The sequence below is a fragment of the Thrips palmi genome, unplaced genomic scaffold, assembly GCF_012932325.1.
Source record: "Thrips palmi isolate BJ-2018 unplaced genomic scaffold, TpBJ-2018v1 HiC_scaffold_18, whole genome shotgun sequence".
Taxonomy (NCBI): Eukaryota; Metazoa; Arthropoda; class Insecta; order Thysanoptera; family Thripidae; genus Thrips; species Thrips palmi.
In genome coordinates, this window is record NW_023144627.1 from 15,816,151 (window position 1) to 15,838,249 (window position 22,099).

The 22,099-nt window shown below is 55.3% G+C and overlaps 1 protein-coding gene across 10 annotated transcripts in view; it reads right to left on the bottom strand.

Annotated features, from left to right (window-relative positions):
- Nucleotides 1-22,099, bottom strand: part of LOC117645120 (cAMP-specific 3',5'-cyclic phosphodiesterase) — a 287,146-nt gene that overhangs the window by 51,856 nt on the left and 213,191 nt on the right. For 8 of the 10 annotated variants that reach the window (XM_034385049.1, XM_034385048.1, XM_034385051.1 and 5 more), the window contains 2 exons: nt 8,571-8,756; nt 3,887-3,919 (listed from right to left, as the gene is read on the bottom strand). In XM_034385049.1, coding sequence (XP_034240940.1) covers nt 3,887-3,919; nt 8,571-8,756 — 219 coding nt within the window. Of the gene's footprint in view, nt 1-3,886; nt 3,920-8,570; nt 8,757-19,012; nt 19,106-22,099 lie in introns of those variants that run through there. The other 2 variants (XM_034385052.1, XM_034385046.1) reach the window with 2 other exon arrangements.

Consider the following 22,099-nt stretch of genomic DNA (forward strand, 5'->3'; position numbering starts at 1 on the left):
ATGTTCTCCGAGGAGCGGTATTGGCCGCTGCCGATCGGCCAGTCCGACTTGATTAGCCGAAGCTTTGGCCTAATGCATGCTGATAAGATAGCCATATTGCGGGAACACGGCCACCTGAGCCACGCAGAGTAAGACTTACTACGAGTTTACGCCCGTGTCACAACACGGCAATATCGTAAACAGGCGTAATAAAGTGGCGCTTATTGCGTGCGTAACGGCGGGTCATTCGACAGGTGGGAACGAAAAGTCATGGCGTGTGTGAGTGTGTGTGCGTGAAGATGTACTCGGTTGACAGAAGGGTCGGACCGTTTGGGCGGGGGCGTATTGAGAGTGCGTTATCACGTGGCCACTCTGTCACACGCACACTCCCACCCACACACCGACGCACTTGTACGTACACTGACACACACACACACACACACTCACACACACGCCACGCGGGAGGAGCCGCGTCTGACGGCCTGACGGGCGTTTCTCTGAGGTTGGCCGAAGTAATGATAACAATATCGGCGGTGAGAGGTATACACCGGGTACACCGTCAGACGGACACGCTGCTGTCTGCGCGAAGCGTGCGCCAAACAAAGAGCGGCCACCTATTCTCGGCACGCTGGACCAAAACAAAGGCACTGTCTCGCTTGCTTCAACGCCGGACTGTTGCCACCAAAACCACCAACCACAAACACCACTTCCATGCCCTTTCTGGCTGCTTGACACCAACCAAATCTAACGATGGACACTGGGCCACACACACACACACACACACGCACACACACGCGAGCGCACTGCCGGCTGCGCTCGGCACGGCGTCGGGCCGCGCACGGCGGCCGCGTCACTGGTCACTAGTCGCGGTGGTCGCGGTGGTCGACGCGGTGGTCGCGGTGGTCGACGCGGTGGTCGCGGTGGTCGACGCGGTGGTCGCGGTGGTCGACGCGGTGGTCGCGGTGGTCGCGGCGGTGGTCGCGGAGCTGGTCGCGGGGTGCGTGGCTTGCGACGCGGCCACAGCCCGGCGCGGCCCAGGGTACACTACAGACGCTGGGCTGCCTTGGGCTGCCTGCACGCCAGCTAGGCCAACCAACCGGCTCGCCACGCCAGGGCACCGCCAGGCCACCGCCAGGCCCTGGTGGGTGTGGGGCCGGTGGGGCCTAGCTGCGCGCGTCTCGTACCGCCCCACCCCGCCCCGCTACGCTACGCGCTCGGCCCGCTCGGCTCGCGCTCGGGTCTTGACTCGGCGCCGCTCGGTCGGCTTCGGCTGCTGCTGTTGCTGCCGTTGTTGTTGTTGTTGGGGTGGCGGGCGCGCGGCGCTACGCGGCGCTAGGGGTGGCGGCTGACCATACTAGAAAATGACAAGGATCGGCGTCTTGGACGGGACTCGCGGGGACGGGTGCACGGGGCGACCAGAAGCCATTTGTACGGCTTGCCACGCAAAAAAAGACACCACTTTGCTCACTTGAACAAACTTTTAGAGACTCAAAACACCCTTGAGAAAAGAGCTACTAGAACGTACAGTCATTGAGGTCACTGAATGTAATGTAGAATTTCGTACGTGTCACTAGCACGATTTTGCGCATGCGTGGAATTTGCTTAATATTGCGCGTAAAAATGCATAAAATCATGCAAATTAGAGCACAGTTATACGCTAAACTTCACACATCTTCACGTACAAAATTGTACATAAACGAGCGTGAGTGGTTGGATTCCAACCTTGGCGATGCCATTCGGCGACCAAAGTCACAGCACCCAGCTCACGCCCGCAGGCCAAATCCATCGAGGCGAGTGACAAATAAAATAGTGAGAGTGCGCGCAGGGCGTGCCCTGCCGAGCCGCAACCCCTTTTCTGGGGGGTTCGGTTTGAGCAGCGGAACGCTTTTACCGTCACCATGTATTTATGGTGAGCACCCCGTGGTTCCTCTCACTCCTGCTCTTGCTCGCTCCCAGGACCCCTGCGAAGCGGCGCCACCACATCCAGCCTGTTTCCCCCGCCTGTGCTGGCCAGGCAGACTGCACAGCACTCGTACACACTGCACGACTCCCAAGAGCGGAAATTTCAAACGCCATCGCCTCTCCCAAACGCGACAAACAGTCTTCTTTCCATCTAGGCTTCCAGCTTCCCCACCAAGAATTGATTTCCACCTTCTTCCCTCTTTCTGAATCATCATTCCATGTTTTTCCCACTACTCGAAAGTTTTTCCGAGCCGCCCGTGGGAAGAATAGAAAAGATGAAACTGGATCGCCTCTGCTGCCACCATCTCCAAACTTAGAGTGTCTAAGTTACGCCGCGACCGCCCCCTCCCCCTTCCCTTTTCCCGGAGATGGCATTAGCGCTCGGGCGCAGCCCAGCCGGGCCGGCCAGGTGCAAGCCGAGCACGGCGACACAACGCTTAATTGCGAGAGTGGACGGACAGGCTATGATAAATTCCCGGCAAAATTCAGCAAGCACGTAGTACGTCTCCCTCCAGAGGCACACAGCATTTTATTAAGTTTTTAGGCAGCCGCCTTGATGGTACTGTCGAGGTAAACAACCACCAACCTTCGTTTTTTCCTGCGGGGATTTTATTTCTCTTTCTTTCCTCCCCGTCTGTAAGGCGCCTAAGCCCGCTTTTGAGTTTCTGGCGCGGCGGTGCGGCTACGATCACTCATCTGGGGCGCTGCCCTATCGCTCGCTGGGGGGGGGGGGGGGGGGGGGCTGCTACCCCTCGCATGCCCTTCGACCTCCTTCGAAACAGCAGACGCAGCGAAAGGTATCGCCAGATGGATGTGTCAAAAGCTTCGGATTCCGGTGACGAGCCGAGGCAGCCCGAGGCAGCCCATGGCAGGCCGAGCCTTCTTCTACGTGATTCATAATTGATGGCCCAGCCCGCTTTCAGAGTTCGGCGACCGCCCCAAGTTGGCCAGCCCCTGCGTGGGAGGGAGGGGCGACTGGGGGCGATGGCTGGGTTCAATGATACGACTGCGCGCAGACCTCAAGACGGCGTCGCGAAAATACACCCCGCCCCTCCGACTGCCGACGGGGCTTTCCTTTTCCAGAATCTCTTTCGAAATTGTATCCTACTAGATGAAGGGGAGAACTATGGCACAACGTTTCCCTAAACAATACTAAAACACTGTGCTCGTGGTTGTGCAAAGGAGTGCCTTGTGTACTAAAGTGAACATCCTCGGTGCTTGTGGGGCTTCCGCTGGTTCTTTCTAAGATACTTGGCCAGAGTTCGCCTCGACTAGCGCCCCGCTAAGTACAACCACCACCTACACAAATTGCATGAGAAAAACGTCACTTCTGGTTGTCACGACATACACATATTTTACAAAGACCTCTTCAAACACAGGAACAAGTTTGGCAACCCTCTGAAGAACAGGTTAAAATTGAAACTACAAAATAGTTCTATCACACACGCTAGAAGTCTATAAGAGGAATTAATAAAAATAGAAAGAAAGGAAGATAAATTTTAAAGCGTGAATGAAAGTTTGGAAGAGTTTGTGTGCTCGAAAAAGATTTCGTCGATAGCTCGAAGACACATGCCTCACACAAACGGTCAACAGAAATGCTGAGGCTGAACCCAGAAGAACGTGTCTTATCTTTCTCAAGCACACTTTTGTATTTTTAATGAAGAGATAGTTAGAAAAGTAAAATGCTGCTAAGGGTGCAACACAGGACATTCGAGTTATAATATACAATTAAAAATCATATGTCAATGAGATCAATGCTGGGTCGAAAACCGTTCACTGTTATGCACACCTACAGAAACCCAACTCCAGTCAAAAGCGAGCTGAGGGAGTTACAAAATCGAGCAACACAACCAGAGTGAGAAGAGACATGCAAAGAGTTAGTGCTTTGGGGGGAAGGGATGGAGAACACAGAGAAAGCAAGAGACCATTCGAAATAGGTACATACGGGCGCTCCAGAAGAGTTTCAGGCTCCTTCAACCTGTAAACCAGAGGTGGAACACACGAATGAAATGAGAGCCACAGAAGAGCTTGGTCCGTTAAAGGGCTAGAAGTTGCGAACAATAAAGATCTTAGCTACAAAATTAAAATTGACAGCCATGCTGATTCCATAAATAAAATAAAATTGGCGTTAGCAGATTTTCCTTTTTTTTTTAAATAAAAAAGCAATCTGATCTGGCTACAGACGATATATAAACAGTATTGAGGTTCGCAGTCATCTAGTGGACCGAAGTTTGTTATAAAACATGTATAATAAATTGAAATAACATTTTTATTAACAGAAGAAAACATAAATTAAATGAAACAAAAACATAAACATTAAAACACTTAGTCACCAAAAATGATTGAGAAGGGGTTAGAGACGCCACGATTCTGAAAAACGTAACAGTCAGGTGCAATGTTGGTGTTTATGATTACTCGATCGTGACGAAGTGCGAACTGCCGACGTTCCTTCAACTCTGGTCTCTTTGGACAAGGTTAATGTACTTATGAACCGAGTCCTCAGAAATAGCCATCCACTCAGAACGCTGTACGGTAATTGGCAGATACGGGACGATGACCTGCAGGCTGAGCCGAGAGAAAATCATTTTTCATCCCTTTCACCGCCGACAGTGATAAAAAGTGGGCCACAAGACGCCAAAGAAAAATGGGCAAACTGCTTCATTGACCCCTCCAGGCTCCAGGGCTCCCGGGGGCACCTATTCATGAATTCTAAACTCAGAGACAGTGGCGCAATACGCAAGAAAACCCCCCAAGTTATTTGCTCACGATAACAAGAATAAATAAAACATGGAACGAGATCAAAAAAGGCCCACAGAATGGCCGCACGGGTTTTTCCTTGCGTATTTATAGAGCAAGGTGGAGCTGGCTCTCGGTGGGGCGGCGACCCCGACGCCGTGTACGGCTGTAGCGCGGCCGCCCGGCGCCTCCAAGATGACCGGAGGTGGCGCTGCGCAGTGCCTCGGCTTTCGTTCGTTATGTTTCGTCAATATTTGCAGGTCTGCCCGGTGAACCTCTCCAGGGTGCGCACGATTCGGGTGACCCGGGGGAGACAGCGCAGAGGAGGATACTCCGTGCCGAGGGGGTCAAACACGGTGTGGCTGACGTCACGGTGCAGCCAGGCCCTGCACCGCCCGTGTGTGTGTGTGTGTGTGTGTGTGTGTGTGTGTGAGCAGCAGACTACGAGATGAAGGCCGGAGCGACGGCCAAGTGTACGACGATTGTGCCCCCACCCCCTCCCCCTTCCACCCGTCGCTACACTGGGACAAGGCCGCGGCTTGGAGGGTTTATGCCCAGGCCGTCATCCTAATTGCGGTGACGAAATAATGTCGGAAATCGCGTTGCCGCATCTCTTTGCCTCTTCCGGCGTTCGCGGCTTATGGCGGCATGCGGACCGTCCGGCCGGCCCAGTGGATTTGCCAGAAGACCGGTGGCGGCGGTCAAAATGCCGGACGCGTTTTGAGCTCCAGAGTCCCTCAATTGGCCTGGAACCAAACGTGTGACCCCACCAACGGATTGCTCTCTGAACGAGGAATCCGTTGGTGGGGTCGCACGTCCGGTTCGAGTCCCATTTAGCGACTCTGGAACGCGTGTAGAGTTTTGGCCGCCTCCACCGGCCTTCTGGCCCACTGTGGCCGGGTCCACTGCCCGTCCCGGCCCGTCCCCGCAGCCCTCGGCCTTTGAAAGACGGGCGGCGCGGCGCAGCGCGAAAAGGCAGAAAGGCCGCACGAGAGGATAAACTCCATCGCCGCGTAATTAACTTTCCATCCTCGCCAACTTCGCCGGAGAGGGAAAATGAGAGGGGCGGGCAGGGGGGGGGGGCTTATTTTAACGGTGTTAGGGCACAGCTCGGCGTCCGCGGCCTGGACGTGCATTGGCACTCGCACCGTGTGTAGGACCGAACTTGAACTGAGCGTGTGACCCCACCAATGGATTTCTCGTTCGGAGAGCAATCCATTGGTGGGGTCACACGTTCGGTTCGAGTCCCATTCAGCGACTCTGGAGCTCAAAACGCGTCTAGAGTTTAGGCCGCCTCCACCGGTCTTCTGGCCCACTGTGCGACGTAAACGACTCTCAGTGTGCGGCCTGCCCGCTGACTCCACTATCGATTGCCGCTCTCGACACTCCGCACGGTTGGCCGGCTTTGTGAGCGGCAAAGACTAAAATGTAAAGAACCGCCGCCGAAAAGAGGGCGGGAGGGGCGGATCCAGGGGGTAGTGCGCGAGGGGGGGGAGGCGGCAATAACACAGGAAGGACCTTGACAGCGGTGGCGCACTCTACCGGCCCGCGCCGCAACGCCGCGAGTTGACCTCACGACAGAGGGCGCTGGCGTCGCGCTGGCGTCGCGCTCGCGTCGCCAAATCAATGGCCGGGATGAGCGCTCCAGGCCGCGGAGCGCGGAGCCACGGCGGAGCGCTGGAGCGACTGGAGCCTGCTGGCCGGCCTGCACACTGTCCGAGAGTCGTCGTTTTCGTCGCCCTGTCTCTCTCGCACCCGCAAGGGACGCGCCGTGAGTGCGAGAGAGGAGGAAGAAACTCCCGCACAAAAGAAAGAAAAAGTACGTTTGAAATTTGGAACATTTCGCGGAGAGAAAATGTGAGTGTCAGTTTGGGGTGAGGTCTAACGGTGTACCCGCGCGCGCGGCGCGAACCTCAAAAACGTTTCATTGCGGCTGTTAGCGAAAGAAAAATGATGGTCGGAGCGCCTGGTGGGTAGGCCGCAGCACGCCGCTGTGCCGCGGGCCGGCCTACCCGGCCGAGCGCGGGCGCTGGAGGCGCGGGGTAGCGCCGGTCCCCGACCTGGGCGAACACGGCGGCGCTACCCCACGCCTCGCGGATACCCCGCGGCTGGGCGGCCATGCTGGGCAGCGCGCTGCTTGCGGCGTCCGCCGACAGAACGCGCCACAAGTGGTTGGCGTGGCTGGCGTGGCTGGCTGGGGCCCAAGCAGGTGGATCCGACTGTACTACGGCGGGCTGCACAGCCGCCTGGCCACCTTGGGCTCCGCCAGGATCCGCCGCGCCCGGCCGGGTGGCCACCCTACAAAGTTTTCATTTCATTACGGGCGTATCGGCTCTGTATCGGGTCGGGCCTGGGCTGTCCTTGTTTTCCCATTTTCCGGTGGCGTTGCTGGAACCGCGGCCGTGGCGCGTGCCGCCCGGGGCAAGGTGATGACGACGGAGCCTGCTTCGCTCGCGGCGACTAGCGGCGACCTGCCGAGTTCTCGGCGGACTGGCGCCTGCGCGACATGCAGCGCCGCTAACGAAGAAGAAGCACATCTCTGCTGTCTCCGGACGTACCCAGTTTCCGGCATCGAAGCGGAGGGTCTCGGGCGGGGCGGGGCGGGGCGGGGCGGGGCGGGGCGGGGCGCCGTGGGACGGGTCGGGGCCGCACGGGCACAGCCGAGACCGGGCCGGGGTGCAAAGTCATTAGTGTCGGTGTGTCAGAGGAGCCCCCGACCCCCCAAACCGTCTCCGGGGACCTTCCGTGCGCCGCAAGGCTGCAAAAAGGCCCCCCGGGTGCTCCGCCCCGCCCCGCCCGCCCCGCCCGCCCCGCCCCGCCCCGCCCCGCCCCGCCCCGCCCCGCCCCGCCCCGCCCCGCTCCGCCCCGCCCCGCCCCGCCCCGCCCGCCGTGCCATGCTCGGCGTTCGAGGCAAACACGCTTATTCTAACAAGATTCTGCCACTGTGCGAGGCTGCAGAATGATTCCGAGAGTCGTTTTCGTCGCTCTGTCTCTCTGGCACCATGTGGGACGCCTACGAGTGCGAAAGAGACGGAACGACGAAAACCAGTCTGCTAGCGCGAAGCGGGACATTTGGCCGCATTTTGCCACGTTTTGGCGCTCGGGCCCGCCGGGCCCGGGTTCGAGTACCGGCGGGGGCTAACGAGGCTGCATCAGCGTGTCGCGGCCACGATAAGGGAGACAGGCAAGCATAAACTTGCAAATCGATACCGGTCCGACTAAACTCGACAAAAAAAAAAAAATGACGTGGGTGCTGGTTTTCGATCATGACTGTTTTTGATGGTGTGACGGTCAGCGTGTGGAAAACGCGGTGAAAACGCGGAGGCGTCGTGTGAAACCTGCCAAGGACACAATGTGGACAGACACTATGCAGCGCAGGCGACGTTGCGACGTCGGGCTCACGGTCAAAGTGTGTTTGCGGCTCTTTGTGGGCACAACAAAAGGAAACGCACTATACACAAGACAAGCACAGATGGAGAAGGTCCCCGCTGAGCGGGTCATGGAGTCCGTGGGTCATGCAGGAAGGTACAGCACTGTACATGTACAGAGAGGCAGCGACAACGCTTCGGCTCCGGAACCCGACGTCCACGCAAAATGTACCATCTTTATTTATTTTTTTTCAAAAAGTGTAATACATACTGAAAAGTTTTCAATCACTTTTTTAAAAAAGTATTTTTTTTTTTGCGTTACGTTTTACGTGCATATATTATGGCGGAGAGGAGGGTCCCCCTCCCCTTGATCAAAGAGCGCGCCACGACGTTGCATCGCGACGAACGCCTTCAAATTGGCTGCAGGGGGGACGTTTGACTCCGGAGGAGAGCGACAACAAACGCGCAAATGAAGAACAGGAAAGAAAAGAAGAGCGTTTCAGAAAAAAGAAAGCAGGTACGAACCTCTCGCTGGCGATGGAAGAATTCCTCGACATGGACTTCGGTGACATCTCGAAGTCCGAGTCGGAGCGGTAGAGGAAGGACTCTCTCCGCTGAGGGAGGTTCTGCAGGACGAGTCCTGCCGAGGGTGAGGAGGCCACCCCGTCCAGGGGGCTTCGGCCGGGACCGCCGCCATTCTCCACATCAAAGCTGCGAACAAAAGAAAAACGCTGTCAGAAAAAAAAAGTTGAGCCGCGAAGGAGTTGCATCCGATAAGCCAGTTTGCGTTGGCGTGGTTGGTTCGGTAATCCCTGACGAAGTACGCCGCCCACGGCATTGGCAGCCCGAAAGCAATCCCACTGATTGTGGTTCGACTCGACGGACGAATTGAACGAATTGAACGAGTCCACTCAGCGGGATTTCGCACACAGAGACCTCAAACAGCGGGCCGGTTTACACACAGCAAATGCAACAAACGCGCCTTGCAACAAACAGAGCTCTGGGCAGTTCGAAAGTTAAGGGCGAGGTCTCCAGCACCTAACCTAACACAGCAACCCGGCTACAACAACCACCTCATTCGTGACGCGACTCCGCTCCGTTCTATTTTTTCGCAAAGGACACTTTTGTGTCGCTATCAGCGCCGCCCTTACAGCGCCGTGGCCTTGATAAGCAGGACTGTCCTCGCAATCTGGCATCTCAGAATGAGGGAGGCGAAAAGGGGAAGGGAGGCAGAGGGACTGTTTGACGGTGGCGTGTCACTAGTCGCATCGCAGCAAGAGGAGGAAACTCAAATCTTCGGGGGAGTGGTGTCGTCTCCTAACAGAATTTTAGACATTTTTTTCTAAAGAAAAACAGGTCTTGAACCGAACGTGTGGCCCCACCAATGGATTCCTCGTTCGGAGAGCAATCCGTTGGTGGGGTCACACGTTCGGTTCAAGTTCCATTTAGCGACTCTGCAGCTCAAAACGCGCCTGGAATTTCGGCTATTTCTGGTAAATGCTCTGTGCGTTGGCTTCTCGCTTGAATGGCCGGCCGATTCCATAACAGCCGTCGCTCTGTCTCTCTCGCACTGCAGCATTTTCTAAATCCAAGCACGGTCGTGGTGTTAATTAAATTAACATCGCGGCACGCCGGCCCGGTGCAGTGCAGGCGAAGCTGGGCGAAGCGGCCCCGATGATTAAGAGGCCAAACGGGGCCCAAAAGGCAACGCTCGGCAAAACCACAAAAAAACAGCAGCACCAAACAATTTTCCTCGTCCAATCAAACAACTTTACGTTCGAAAAGGTTCGCGAGTGAGAGCCAAAACGCGTGTTTCGCGCCCCAAAGGACCGATTCGTTCGGGTTTATTGAGGCAGTGTGCACGCATGGATGGGTGTCGCGGTGTTAATGGGACATCTCTGTTCCGTGCATGTGTGTGTGTGTGTGTGTGTGTGTGAACGTGCATGTATGTGTGAATGATTGTGTACGGCCTAGCGAGGTCCTGTGTGTGTGTGTGTGTGTGTGTGTGTGTGAGAGTGTGTGTGTGTGCGCGCGCATGCGTGTGTGCTGACTTCAATCTGCGACGGCTCCGACCGCCGCCGGGCCAAAGGTTTACAGTCAATTACACTCGAGGAGGGAGAAATGACGCTAATTGCACGGTGGTACTACACTCGAACACACACACACACACACACACACACACACACACACCACACACACACACACACACACACGCTTGTGTCTGTGCAGCACGCCAATAAAGTCTTTGCAACGGAATGAAAATAATGGCGTTGATTCAAATCGCGGAGCAAGTCGTAACCCCCGAGAGGCGAGTCCATGCATCACGCGGCGAGGAGCCGATTAGTTCACCCCGCCATCAAGGCGCGGCGCGGCGCGGTGAAAATGCGTGAGGCCGCCTCCCTCCCACGGCCGCAGCACACTGATTCCGAGAGTCGTTTTCGTCGCTCTGTCTCTCTCGCACCTACACGGGACGCCCCTTGAGTGCGAGAGAGGCAGAGCGACGAAAACGACCCCCGGATTCAGTGTGCAGGCACGTCGGCAGGGTTCGCTGAATGCACGACTCCCGCGTCAAACGCTAAACGGAAATTGATGTTCTCCTTTGCAAAGAAACAACAGAGAAACGGGATCGTCCATTTATGACGTCACGTTTTTCATAGCCTTCGCCCTTTGTTGCTCCTCGTGGACCGCCAGTGAGTGCGAGGGAGACAGAGGGCGTTACGCAATTTGTGGACGAACCCGCTGCAAGGCGGGCACATCTGCCCGTTCAAGCTCGCGGCCATTTTAACTCGGGCACATCGACGGCGGCTCGGATTTCAGGAGCGGGTATCGCCTTTCGGAAACTCCACTGCCAATAAAAAAAGAGAAAAAAAAACTCGGAAGAGGACGGGTCTTCGCGTTTCATGAATACGAAACGCAGCGCGCAACTTCTTGACGCGTGTCGCTGAAACGGAACGGCCGCTGCCGGCCACAACGCCGGTCGACGAGAAGGGAGGCAAATGTTATTTTCATGAAATAAATGAATGAGGAGTCGTTTGGAAAGGGAAACCACGCGCACCCTTCTTGGAACGAGTCACCGAGGCTCTCTCTCTCTCTCTCTCTCTCTCTCTCTCTCTCTCTCTCTCTCTCTCTCTTTGAGTGTGGCGCCAGCGTTGTCCATTCATTCGCAGCAGACCAACAGAAACCTGCAGTGGGTGCCCCGACTGCTCGCCCGACTGGCTGAGAAAGGGTATAGGAGGGCTGGGCCACAACCAACCACTACACTTGACCATACAAACCCACCTACCCTCCCCCCCCCTCTCTTTCTCTCGCGTGTGCTTCGGCACTGACAATTGCACCCAGCCGGTCAGAAAATGGACGGAGTGACGGCAGAGACGAACAAAAAAAGGCGCCTATTATTCTCCCATCACTCGTCGCGATACATGCATGTGTCGTTTGCGAAGGCTTACGGCAGCACCACAAAACAACGGTCCGTTCGTTTTTATGACTTTTATCGCAGCGCTGCAGGAAGAATCAATGAGAAAGTTCGTCAAATTTGCGACACTTTTCTCTGTCTGTCTGTCTGTCTGTCTGTCTGTCTGTCTGTCTGTCTGTCTGTCTGTCTGTCTGTCTGTCTGTCTCTCTCTCTCTCTCTCTCTCTCTCTCTCTCTCTCTCTCTCTCTCTCTCTCTGGCTGGAACTGACTCAACGCGTTGCCTGCTCCGCGGCGTGCGCGAGAGCCGCGAAGGTCGGGAGGGCTTGCGTCCCTGGAGGTTGCAGGCGACCACTATAGTCCGTGACAACGTTTCTGTGCAGAGACCTGGCTCGGGCCGTACACTTACAGTCAAAAATCGGCACCTTGGGCATACACATGTGTCCGGAAGGGAAGGGACACATGGTCTGCTCTACTTTTGTACAGTCGGTACAGTCCACAGCATTTTTGCCTCGGCGACACGCAGGGTGGGGGCGGGGCCGCCTGCTGACGGTCGCGCCGTCTGGTCCTGGACCTTCTCGGAAGACGAGCCGAGACTAATTAGCATAAATCTAGGAAAATTAGTTTCTAACAACTTGAGAGTAAAACGCAAAACATTTTTGGATTCCTTACAGAATGGAGAGTAAGAGCATGTTTGAATCATGTTTCTACGACGCTCCGTTCGAATTTTAGCCGGCAGGTGCTTCGTTTGAACACCTTGTTGAACGGGCAACTTCGTCCTTCAAAATCGTCGTAGAAACAAGTGATTGGTATCTATTTTCTTCTCTTTGCGCGAGGATGAAGAATATGACCTCCAAATCATTAAACAATTAACCCTAGCAAAAATCGAAATCGGTACTAGGCGCCCCGCCTCCTTTGGGGATGGCAGGTAGGGCCACCCTCCTTCCCCCCAGCACGGAATCTGCACGCTGAACCAAGATGCATTTGCGTAGTGACTGTACGCCCCAAGCCAGGTCTCTGCACAGAAACGTTGTCACGGACTATAGCGTTAACGAGGCGCTGCAGGGCGTGGCAGTGGCTGCGTGGTGCAAGGAGAGGGGGCTTTTCTCCAGGGGATTTTCCAGGGGATCCTCCAGGGGAGTGTGGCCCCGGCCCGGAATAGAGATGAGCTCACAGTGTGGACGTGAACGAGAAGTCTCTTTTAAAGGATGAAGGCGCCAAGCGTTCCGCGGAAGGACTACCGACTGCCATCATCGGGCTGAAATGAGCTTAAAATCTTTTTTGTTGGAGAAGTGACGATGGACGTGCCGAAATTTCTCTTTAATTTTCACAGTGTGGCTCAGGGCAGGGCGACTACAGCCAACGCAACAAGTAGCACCTAGTGGCGCCCTGGGCCACGCCAAGCGGGCTGCAGGATGGATGACACGCCGCTTGGCTCGTGTGTGCAAACAAAAGCAAAAACTTTTGTTTCCGACTGTACCGCGACTGTACGCCAAATCCGCGTGCACCGCGCCGGGATTAGCGCAGTGACTCACTGCTTTTCACTGTTTCAAGAGTGTAGGCGTCTGGCCGCTATCTTCGGCCGAATCGCGGATTGATTTTCGCCAACAGCTAAAGAGGCGACTGCTTTGCGAAGTCCGAGAGCGGGGCGGCGTACAGTCTGTCTCAGGTCGGAAGAAGCCTGGCGACGGTCGCGTTGGCGCGGTGGTAGTGCCACTACCTGCTGTTGAGGGTGGTGGCCCGGGCCGGGAAGGGTCTGTCCCTTTTCATTGGCACCCGAGTTGGCACCGCATTTGTAATGAGCGCCGAGCAGTGCGTATTGAACAAGTGCATTGACATAAAATTTGTCCAGTCTGATTTCAAAAATGGACTGAACAGAAAATTTCAGCTGGATTACAAAAAAGATTGAAATCCGTACCTCAATTTTGAGTGCTAAGTTGAGTGCCGGAATTCCGACGCCATCCAGCTCCGTGGTGCCTCAAAATGGTCACAGAAACGTCCCGTTTGCACGAAAATACTTCATTTTGTGCGCCTATTTCTACCACGCAACAACGGGGAAAAATATTTTTAAAAGCTGAAATTTTGTAGTTGAACTGGAGTTAAAAGCCAGCCTCTTTTGTCCTCGCTTGCACCCCCACAATGGGGCGTGTCGGGAGGGTCCCGGCGAGGGCCTCCGCCTCCGCACGCAGGTAGCCGTGTTGCTGCGGTGGCTGAGGAGGCAAGTGAACCTCGCCAGGCTTCTTCCGACCTGAGACAGACTGTAGTCACAGCCACTGCAAGCAATCGTTCATTTCGGAAGAAAGTATTCCGAGCAACTTGGCTCAAGTATGTTTGGGCGACTGTACACGTGGCTCGCCGCCGGGAAAGCCGACGACTCTTGCCGCGCGGTAAAAAAGGGTTTCCACATCGAGTTTCCTCATCGAGTTTCCACACGGTTGATAAAACCGATGGAAATTGGCACGGTTCGCGTAGCCGGGTGCACGGTAGTCGATGCGCTCTGTCCGCCGGGTCATAAACATGTTGGCCCCCCGCCCTCCTCGGCCCATACATCACACTGCCGCTACACCGGAAACATCTTTTCGCTAATAGAAATAACGAGACTGGCTCGGTGCGACGCACGCGAATAGCGCAACCGCTACCAGTGTATCGCACCATGCATCGCACTGTGTGTTTGCAGTTCGGTGCGGTACAGAGGGCACTGCGGAGGTAATCACAAAAAGTGGTTTGCATTTTAGGGAGGGACAGAGAGAGAGAGAGAGAGAGAGAGAGAGAGAGAGAGAGAGAGAGAGAGAGAGAGAGAGAGAGAGAGAGAGAGAAGAAAAAAATTCGGGGGGAGGTTGGCGGCGACTGACCAGCCATTCCAACGTATTGACTGCAGCTGGAAAGCGGCAGCACCTGCGTTTTCCCTCGCCACAACACGCGCTCACATGCACACAGGTGCGCGCCTCGACACACACACACACACACATACACTGACACGCACACGGACCCACGAACGTGTCGAATAAGAGGCGGGGCGACCGAGGAAAGCACCTCAAAGTCCCTGTGTCCGCATTCGACGGAAAATCGATCCTAATGCCTTTCACCGCCGCGTCGTAGACAGCACTCAAAACGCAGCGGCGTAGACCCCGCCAAAAAGGGCGGTTAATCTAAACAATTGGACTAAACGTATTTGCGCGAAGGGCGTGTTTATCGCGCAGCTGATAGTGCAGTAGACTGATAGAAAATATCAGCTTAGCCTGCTATCTCGGCCACGATATGAAAAGCGTGACGCCGTACTATCGAGATTGTAAATTTCTCTGCCTCGGCGTTCGTGGACGTTCATTATCCCCGTCGGGCGGCTCCGTCTCTGTCGATCTCCGAGACGCGTCACAGTGGGCCAGAGGACCGGCGGAGGCGGACAAAACCCTAGACGCGTTTTGAGCTTTAGAGTCGTCAAATGGGACTCAAAGCGAACGTCCCAGTCCCAAAAAACCATGGAGCACATGGGGTCCCATGGATGACTTCCCACGAGACGATGATCTTTCACCATGGAAATTTAGGAAAACACCACGAGCACTCTTACACCACGGCATGGGGCGGCATGGGGCGACAAATAATTCCGTGGTGAAAGAACCACCATGGTGTCTATCGTCATGGTGAAGCATGGCTTCCCCATGGTGGCGCTCGCACCATGGTAACGTGCTCTTGCCCGTGCGTTGAAGTCTCCAGAGATTATTCAGAATCCCTCTGCAACTTGAAAACTACTAGAGATAGAGTGACGGCGACCGCTCCATCGTGTTCAGCATCGAATTTTTACGTGGGTGAAGAGAATAGATGAACGCCTCGTGTCTCTTCGCTTGACTTTGTGACAAGGCACTTGGCACGCCATGTGTACGAGGGATGTCATGGGACCAGTACACCATGCAAACCAGACACCATGGAATTTTCTCATGGTAAAAGGGGCCAAAAATGAGGGGTGTTTGACACCATGGGATTTGCTTCCCATGCAATCCCATGATGTCCCATGCACCATGGGACCCTCCATGGTTTTTTAGGACTGGGGTGTGACCCCACCAATGGATTGCTCTCCGAACGAGGAATCCATTAATGGGGTCACACGTTCGGTTCGAGTCCTGTTCAGCGACTCTGGAGCTCAAAACGCGTCCGGAATTTTGACCGCCCCCACCGGCCTTCTGGCCCACTGTGCCTCGTCACGATCAGCCCCAAGTTCGGGGGCGAGCGGCGCAAGGCGGACGCGTGTCGGGGAAAGGTTTACGTTCCGCCAAACACACGGCGAGCGTTGCCACGACAACGACGCACGCTCCTCCGCTTGATTTAGTTTTAACGACCTTGTCGCGTACACTGCCAAACACACGGCACCACACCGTTCAGAGGGACACGAAAGCCCTAAAATTCTGTGTCCCTGAATGTAGTTTTTCTTGAGCAATCCAGGTGTTTCCAGTGTGTTCGTCGTCGGCACGGGGCAATTCGCAGCAATACCGATAGCACCAGCGGTTCAAACTCGAAAGCCGATGAATGGCGGTGCGTGCTAATTTAACGGTGCCGCGAGCGGGAGGTGGCTTATAATGAGCTGCGGTTGCCCGGCGGGCCGCGCCCAGGCCGTTTCACTTCCAAGACTAATCTCTGCGGATAACGCATCTGGAGCCCGGGATAGGTGTCGAATGAAATAATGAAAAAGTTGGAAACGGGCTGACGGCGCGGCGGTGTCAGATTAAGGCGGGATCAAGCGGCGGTTGATTAAAAGCGTCCAGGAGGGGTGGGGGACGAAAACAGGAAGGGCAAATTTTTAATGTAAGGAGGTCAGTAGAGTAGCGGAAGTAGAGGCAGACCGGAAGGCAAAAAGGAAATAAATGAGGGTACTGAAATTCGTACGGGGGACACGAAGGAGGAGGGAAGGAGAGAGGGAAAGAGAGGGAGGGAAAGGGGTGCAAGGTAAATGAGATGGAGAGAGAGAGAGAGAGAGAGAGAGAGAGAGAGAGAGAGAGAGAGAGAGAGAGAGAGAGAGAGAGAGAGAGAGAGAGAGAGAGAGAGGCAGGAAGCACTGACGCAGCGCCACCCATTCCAGGGGGATGCGGCAGCCGCCTCACGTAATCAATAGCGAGACCACTGGCAAAAATTAAAAGGACAAAACAACTGCAAGAAAGCCCTGTGGGCGCTTCGCAAAAATTAGCAAAACAGAGGAATGTATATTTCGCCCGGGCGGCGCCGCTCAAACACGCGAAAAAAAAAGTTTCCCGCCAAAAAAATATGTATTAAAAACATCTTGTTTTTCAATATTTTTTTTCAACAGTTCCCTGGTGGGCATGGCCGGTGCTCACAGCAAATGCAGCGAGTCTTATTTGCCTTCTACCGTACACAGAGAATGGAGAACAGTGTTTCCGTTTTTCCCGTGTGTAAGTTGACACACTGTTAGCGGACGGGGCGGTGTCCCTGCGGGCTGGACTGCCGCACCCAGGGCTTGCGATTTGAATCTATTAGGGCTGCGTGCTTGGTCGGGCCCAGCCCTGGCCCAGCCCTGGCACACCCCGGCGGCTTCTAAAGGTTCAGGGAGGGCTGCGCTTTGGAGCGCCGAGAAGGGCTGCGGTGAGTGGGGCTGGCCCCGGGAAAACCCTCACGCCCGTGAGAGGGGAGGGACAAGACGAAAATCGTGCACCCGTTGTGATTTTGGGAGTATCAACATCAGTCCCGGGCGGGCTGCAGTCACCACTACTTATCAACCTGTATCAACTGCATTAACTCGCAACGTCACGGGCAGCAGTATAGACACCTCTACATCCCGGGCAGTAGTATAGACACCCCAACGTCACGGGCAGTAGTATAGACACCCCAACGTCACGGGCAGTAGTATAGACACCCCAACGTCACGGGCAGTAGTATAGACACCCCAACGTCACGGGCAGTAGTATAGACACCCCAACGTCACGGGCTGAATTGGCCTTATGGCCCCGCACCGGTTTAGCCATGGTCTACTTATCCCAAAATTGAGTTTTTTCCAGAAAACTGTTCTCAAAAACATTTAGCATCACCTCATAAAAGGCCCTGGTCTATATCTCACTTAGTTTCATGGGAAAACGGAGTTAAAAAATGAGCTAACTTGACATATCCCCTTTTACGTTAAGTGAACGGCGGAAAAAAGAGATATGTCAAGTTACCTCTAAACTATTTCTACACTTGTTCTAAATAAATGCTCTCAGAAGGTTTGAACTTTTATATTAAATTAGCTTACTAACAGGAGAACTCAGACCAGCAGTTTGCACTCTCAACTCCAACTCATTCTTGAGATATAAATGTTTACGCTAAAAATGTAGAAATTGCGTAAACCTTTAATACTCAGAAACGAATAGGAGTTTGGGGTTCAAACTAGTGGTCTGACTTACTCTAATATTAAGCTAATTTTATGCACCAACACAATTATGATACACCTCTTTAAATCATTTTTAAATGACTTGTCTCATTTTGAGTGGGGTTTCGCAAATGTATAAGTTGACTTATCTCATTTTACCACTCCGTAACTTGGGATAAGTCACCAATGTTATAGAAATATTGATGATACACCATATATGCCAAATGATCTGTTATTGGTTTATATTGGTAAATTATTTTCAGTCTGAACATTTCAAAACAAAAGGGGGCAACATGTTTTAAGTATTTCCTGAAAAGTGAGCGGATTTGACTTATCTCCTTCTTCCGCTTCACAGCCCAATTATGACGCCCTTATGGTCCCTGCACCGGTTGTGCCCCCATGGTCTTACTACACTGGGTCGTGGTGGCGTAGTGTCCAGGGCGAGGCGTGGTCCTTCACTGCCAATTACTCACCTGCAACACAAGAGGGAAACATACAGGTCAGGCAGGCGTCCTCGTCCAACAAGAGAGAAAAGTGAAGTTGCAGGAACCAACAAATTGGGCGTCGGGCTGCCAACTACACCAGCAGACCGCACTGTGGTGGTTCAACTTTTCACGCGTTTCGCGTTTGGAGCTCGTATTGACGCGACTGGCCGGAAGGTAACGAATCTGCCGGTGCGGCAGCGCGGCGACGCGCTTCCCCCAAATTCGGACACGCCTCGCCGCGCGCTCCAGCGGCGTCGCTCTTTCTGGGCGCCGAAATTAAATCAACGCCTCGGCATTGTTTGCCCGAGTGGAAATACGGAGTGCTGTCAAGGAGGAATAAAGCGGCGGGATTTGAGGGGCAGGCGGCAGGCCGGAGACAGGCAGCCTGTCCATTAGACCCTCGTTGCTAGGGAACGGCGGCCCGGTGAGACAAACGCTAATCAACCGTGCTGGCTGTGGTCACCTAGGCCCGGCTAGGCCATGACGTGGGGCCAACCTAGGCTGGCCTGGCCCTGCCGTGCACGTCCATGGCTTCCCCACTATCAGACGCCCTTTCATGGAAAACGTGACCAGAGTTTGGGGGTTCAGCTTGTAAACAGGCAAGGTAAACCTAATTTCGATTTGCCGTCAACAAGATAAACACGAGGGTCTATGCGTTGGCGGCGACATTATTTTTCCTTGTTTTTTCTTTATTTTTTTGAGCGTGTTGTTGGCAACAGTGTACTCACTACAGGGGGTCGCTGCGGAGGGCCCCCATGCTCTCCGCGCGGGGCCGCGTGCGCACCGCCATGGTGCCCGAGTCCCTGCGCGTGAACCTGGCCGCCGACATGGCCGCCGACGAGACCGAGGTGGTCCGAGGCCGGCAGGCGGCCGCCGTGTCCGAGGCCATCCTATAGCGCAGGCGGGGCCGGCTGGAGAGGTCGGCCGACATGGCCGGGGGAGGGTGGCGGTCCTGGCGGCGGTCCTGGCGGCGGGGCGGAGGTCGCCGATGACGTCATACGGCGGCCACCCCAACCCCACCGCGGCCGGCGTGCCCGGCGTGCCCGGCGCGGGTTCGCGGCCCGGTGAGGGCGCTTTTCTTCCCACTGCCTCCACCTTGGCGGCGTCGCGTCGTCTTCACTCGCGCCATTCACAGCGCCGACATGGCCGCGCCGATTTTCATTGGCTCGTTACTTCCAGCTGCCGGGGCATTTTGTGCCGCGGCGCCGTGACCGTGCTTCCGAGCGCCGGGGACGAGCGCCGGGGACGTCCACTGGAAGAAGACTGGAAGGAAGGACGAGGACGGAGTCGCGCGGCGGCTGCAGAGCGACGAGGACGGACCACCACGCGCCAAGGACGGCACGGCATGGCACGGCACGGCCGCACGCAAGTCGTATTCGGGAATCAAGTGTTTACGAGCCGACAAGAGCGGGGCGCCAAGCACCGTCTAAACAGACATTTCAACGGCCCTTTTTCTCTTTTTGCCAAACACGCCGTGACAAAGCCACACGCTTCTCTCTCTCTCTCTCTCTCTCTCTCTCTCTCTCTCTCTCTCTCTCTCTCTCTCTCTCTCACACACACACACACACACAAACACATACATTCCAGGACGTAAAAAGGGGGAAGGAGATGGAGGCAATGCGATTAGAATTCGACGCATTGGACGTCGCCGTCGGCCACCTTTCCCTCGATTCCCCGCCATAAAAGCATAAAAGCGGCGTTCCGTGGCGTACGGGCCGGGCGCCCTTCGCTTCGCCACGTTCGCTGTCCTCGTCGCACTCACGGGGCTCTCCATGGGGGTGCGAGGGAGACAGAGCGGCGGACCGCTTCGCCTGCCGAGGAAAATCCATCATCGGTACATCCGAGCCTCCGAGCGTATCGTGCCTCGCTGCCCGTGTGCCGCCGCCTCGCCAGCGACTCGCCAGCGACTCGCCAGCGACTCGCCAGGGTCAGCGAAAATGGCAGTCGTCTCGTCCGTGACGCGTTGCTGCTCTCCTCCCGCGGTCGTCGTAATAGGCGCCAAAACGTTAGGGAGGCTTGATTGCACCTTGCATCGCTGGCATCGCAGCCAGGCAGCGAGGTGGGCAGGGAAACGGCCCGGTCTATTGATGCCGAACCAGACTTTGAGGTGCCAAACGCCAGCCAGCCAGCTTCGTCCAGCCAGGCCCTCCTGGGTCAGTCATTAGCCACAATGAATGAAACCTGTCCAGCCCTTTAGCCGCTTTTGAACGCCTTTGACCGCCTTGGAACGCCTGTGGACGCACCTTTGGCCGCCTTTCGTCAACTTGGAACGCCTTTAGCCGCCTTCGAATGCCTTTGGTCGTACCTTCAGCCGCCTTGGCAGGCCTCCACCCGAAAAGCTGTTCGCGGAACCTCTTTGCACCCAGGCAGGCCTGCCGCTGGCCGCGTGGATAATTCACCGTCTTTACGAGTGCGGCACCGACATGGCATCGGCATGCAATCGGCCGCACCACCGCGGGGTGTTTGTTGATGCGCGCAAGGCTCAGCCACAATCCCTCGCAGCTTGCCTTCTATCTCCTCTATTTTTAAAGGGCGTTGCACGCACATGGCGACGCAAGTCGCTGAATCAGAACGCTGAAACCGCCGCGCCTTTGGGTTTGATGCTGTCTCCAAAGGTTCCTCGGATATGACCCGCGCGCCTCAGGGGGATTTCCATCCGATCCATTTCGTTGATTGCCATGCGGGAAAGAGAGAGAGAGAGAGAGAGAGAGAGAGAGAGAGAGAGAGAGAGAGAGAGAGAGAGGGAGGGCCATCAAACCCCTGGAAGACCGGCCCCGTGGCCCCCGCCCACACACAGAGCCCCACAGATACCAGAGCAGTCAGTGGTCCAGGTAAAACGCGGATGACATCGCTCTTGTTTCACCGGTTCATTTCTACCTCTAAACTAAAACTAATACATTTCTTAAAAATGAAAATTTCTGCTTGGAACAGGGCAATGTTACTTTCCCATGAAGTAAATCTTGTTTCTCCTAGTAAATTTTTCATTCTATAATTTTTTTGCGGGGTGTACCTGTTTCGGCACACTTACCACCGCAGTCTGACAGTGCTATTGTCTTTCTCTCTCTCGCGGCACAATAAGCGAGACAGAGACAAGTCGACGACGAATAAACGAGGCACGAACCGTCTCCAGCGCCGCGGCGACGATGGCACTTGAGCCTTATTTACTCTGACCCGCACTTATAAGTCCCCTCAAAACTAACACGAAGCCATTGCAAAGACGGCTTACCTGCGTATAATGGCAGGGGCGCCTTGCTCGAAGCCTTGCTAGGAGCCTTGCTCGGAGCCTTGCTCGAAGCCTTGCTCGAAGCCTTGCTCCCCTGAAGTAGAGGAGCGCTACCCGGTCAAACAGCGCCTTGTGAGTGGGCGACCAAGTTCGCATAACTTGGACGCGGCAGAGCGGCTCTCGTCCCGTGAAAGCACCGCCGCTGTAGACGTCCTACTCACGTAGTGCACCAGATGCCAGCGTCCGTACTCTGAGGTCCGTACTCAGTGTCCGTACTCTGAGGTGCAACTCTGAGGCACGTACTCTGAGGTGCAACTCTGAGGTGCAACTCTGAGGCACGTACTCTGAGGTGCAACTCTGAGGCACGTACTCTGAGGTGCAACTCTGAGGCACGTACTCTGAGGTGCAACTCTGAGGTCCGTACTCTGAGGTGCAACTCTGAGGTGCAACTCTGAGGCACGTACTCTGAGGTGCAACTCTGAGGCACGTACTCTGAGGTGCGACTCTGAGGTCCGTACTCCCTGGTGCTACTCTGAGGTCCGTACTCAGCCCCCGTACTCTGATGTGCCATTCTGAGGCCCGTACTCCGTCC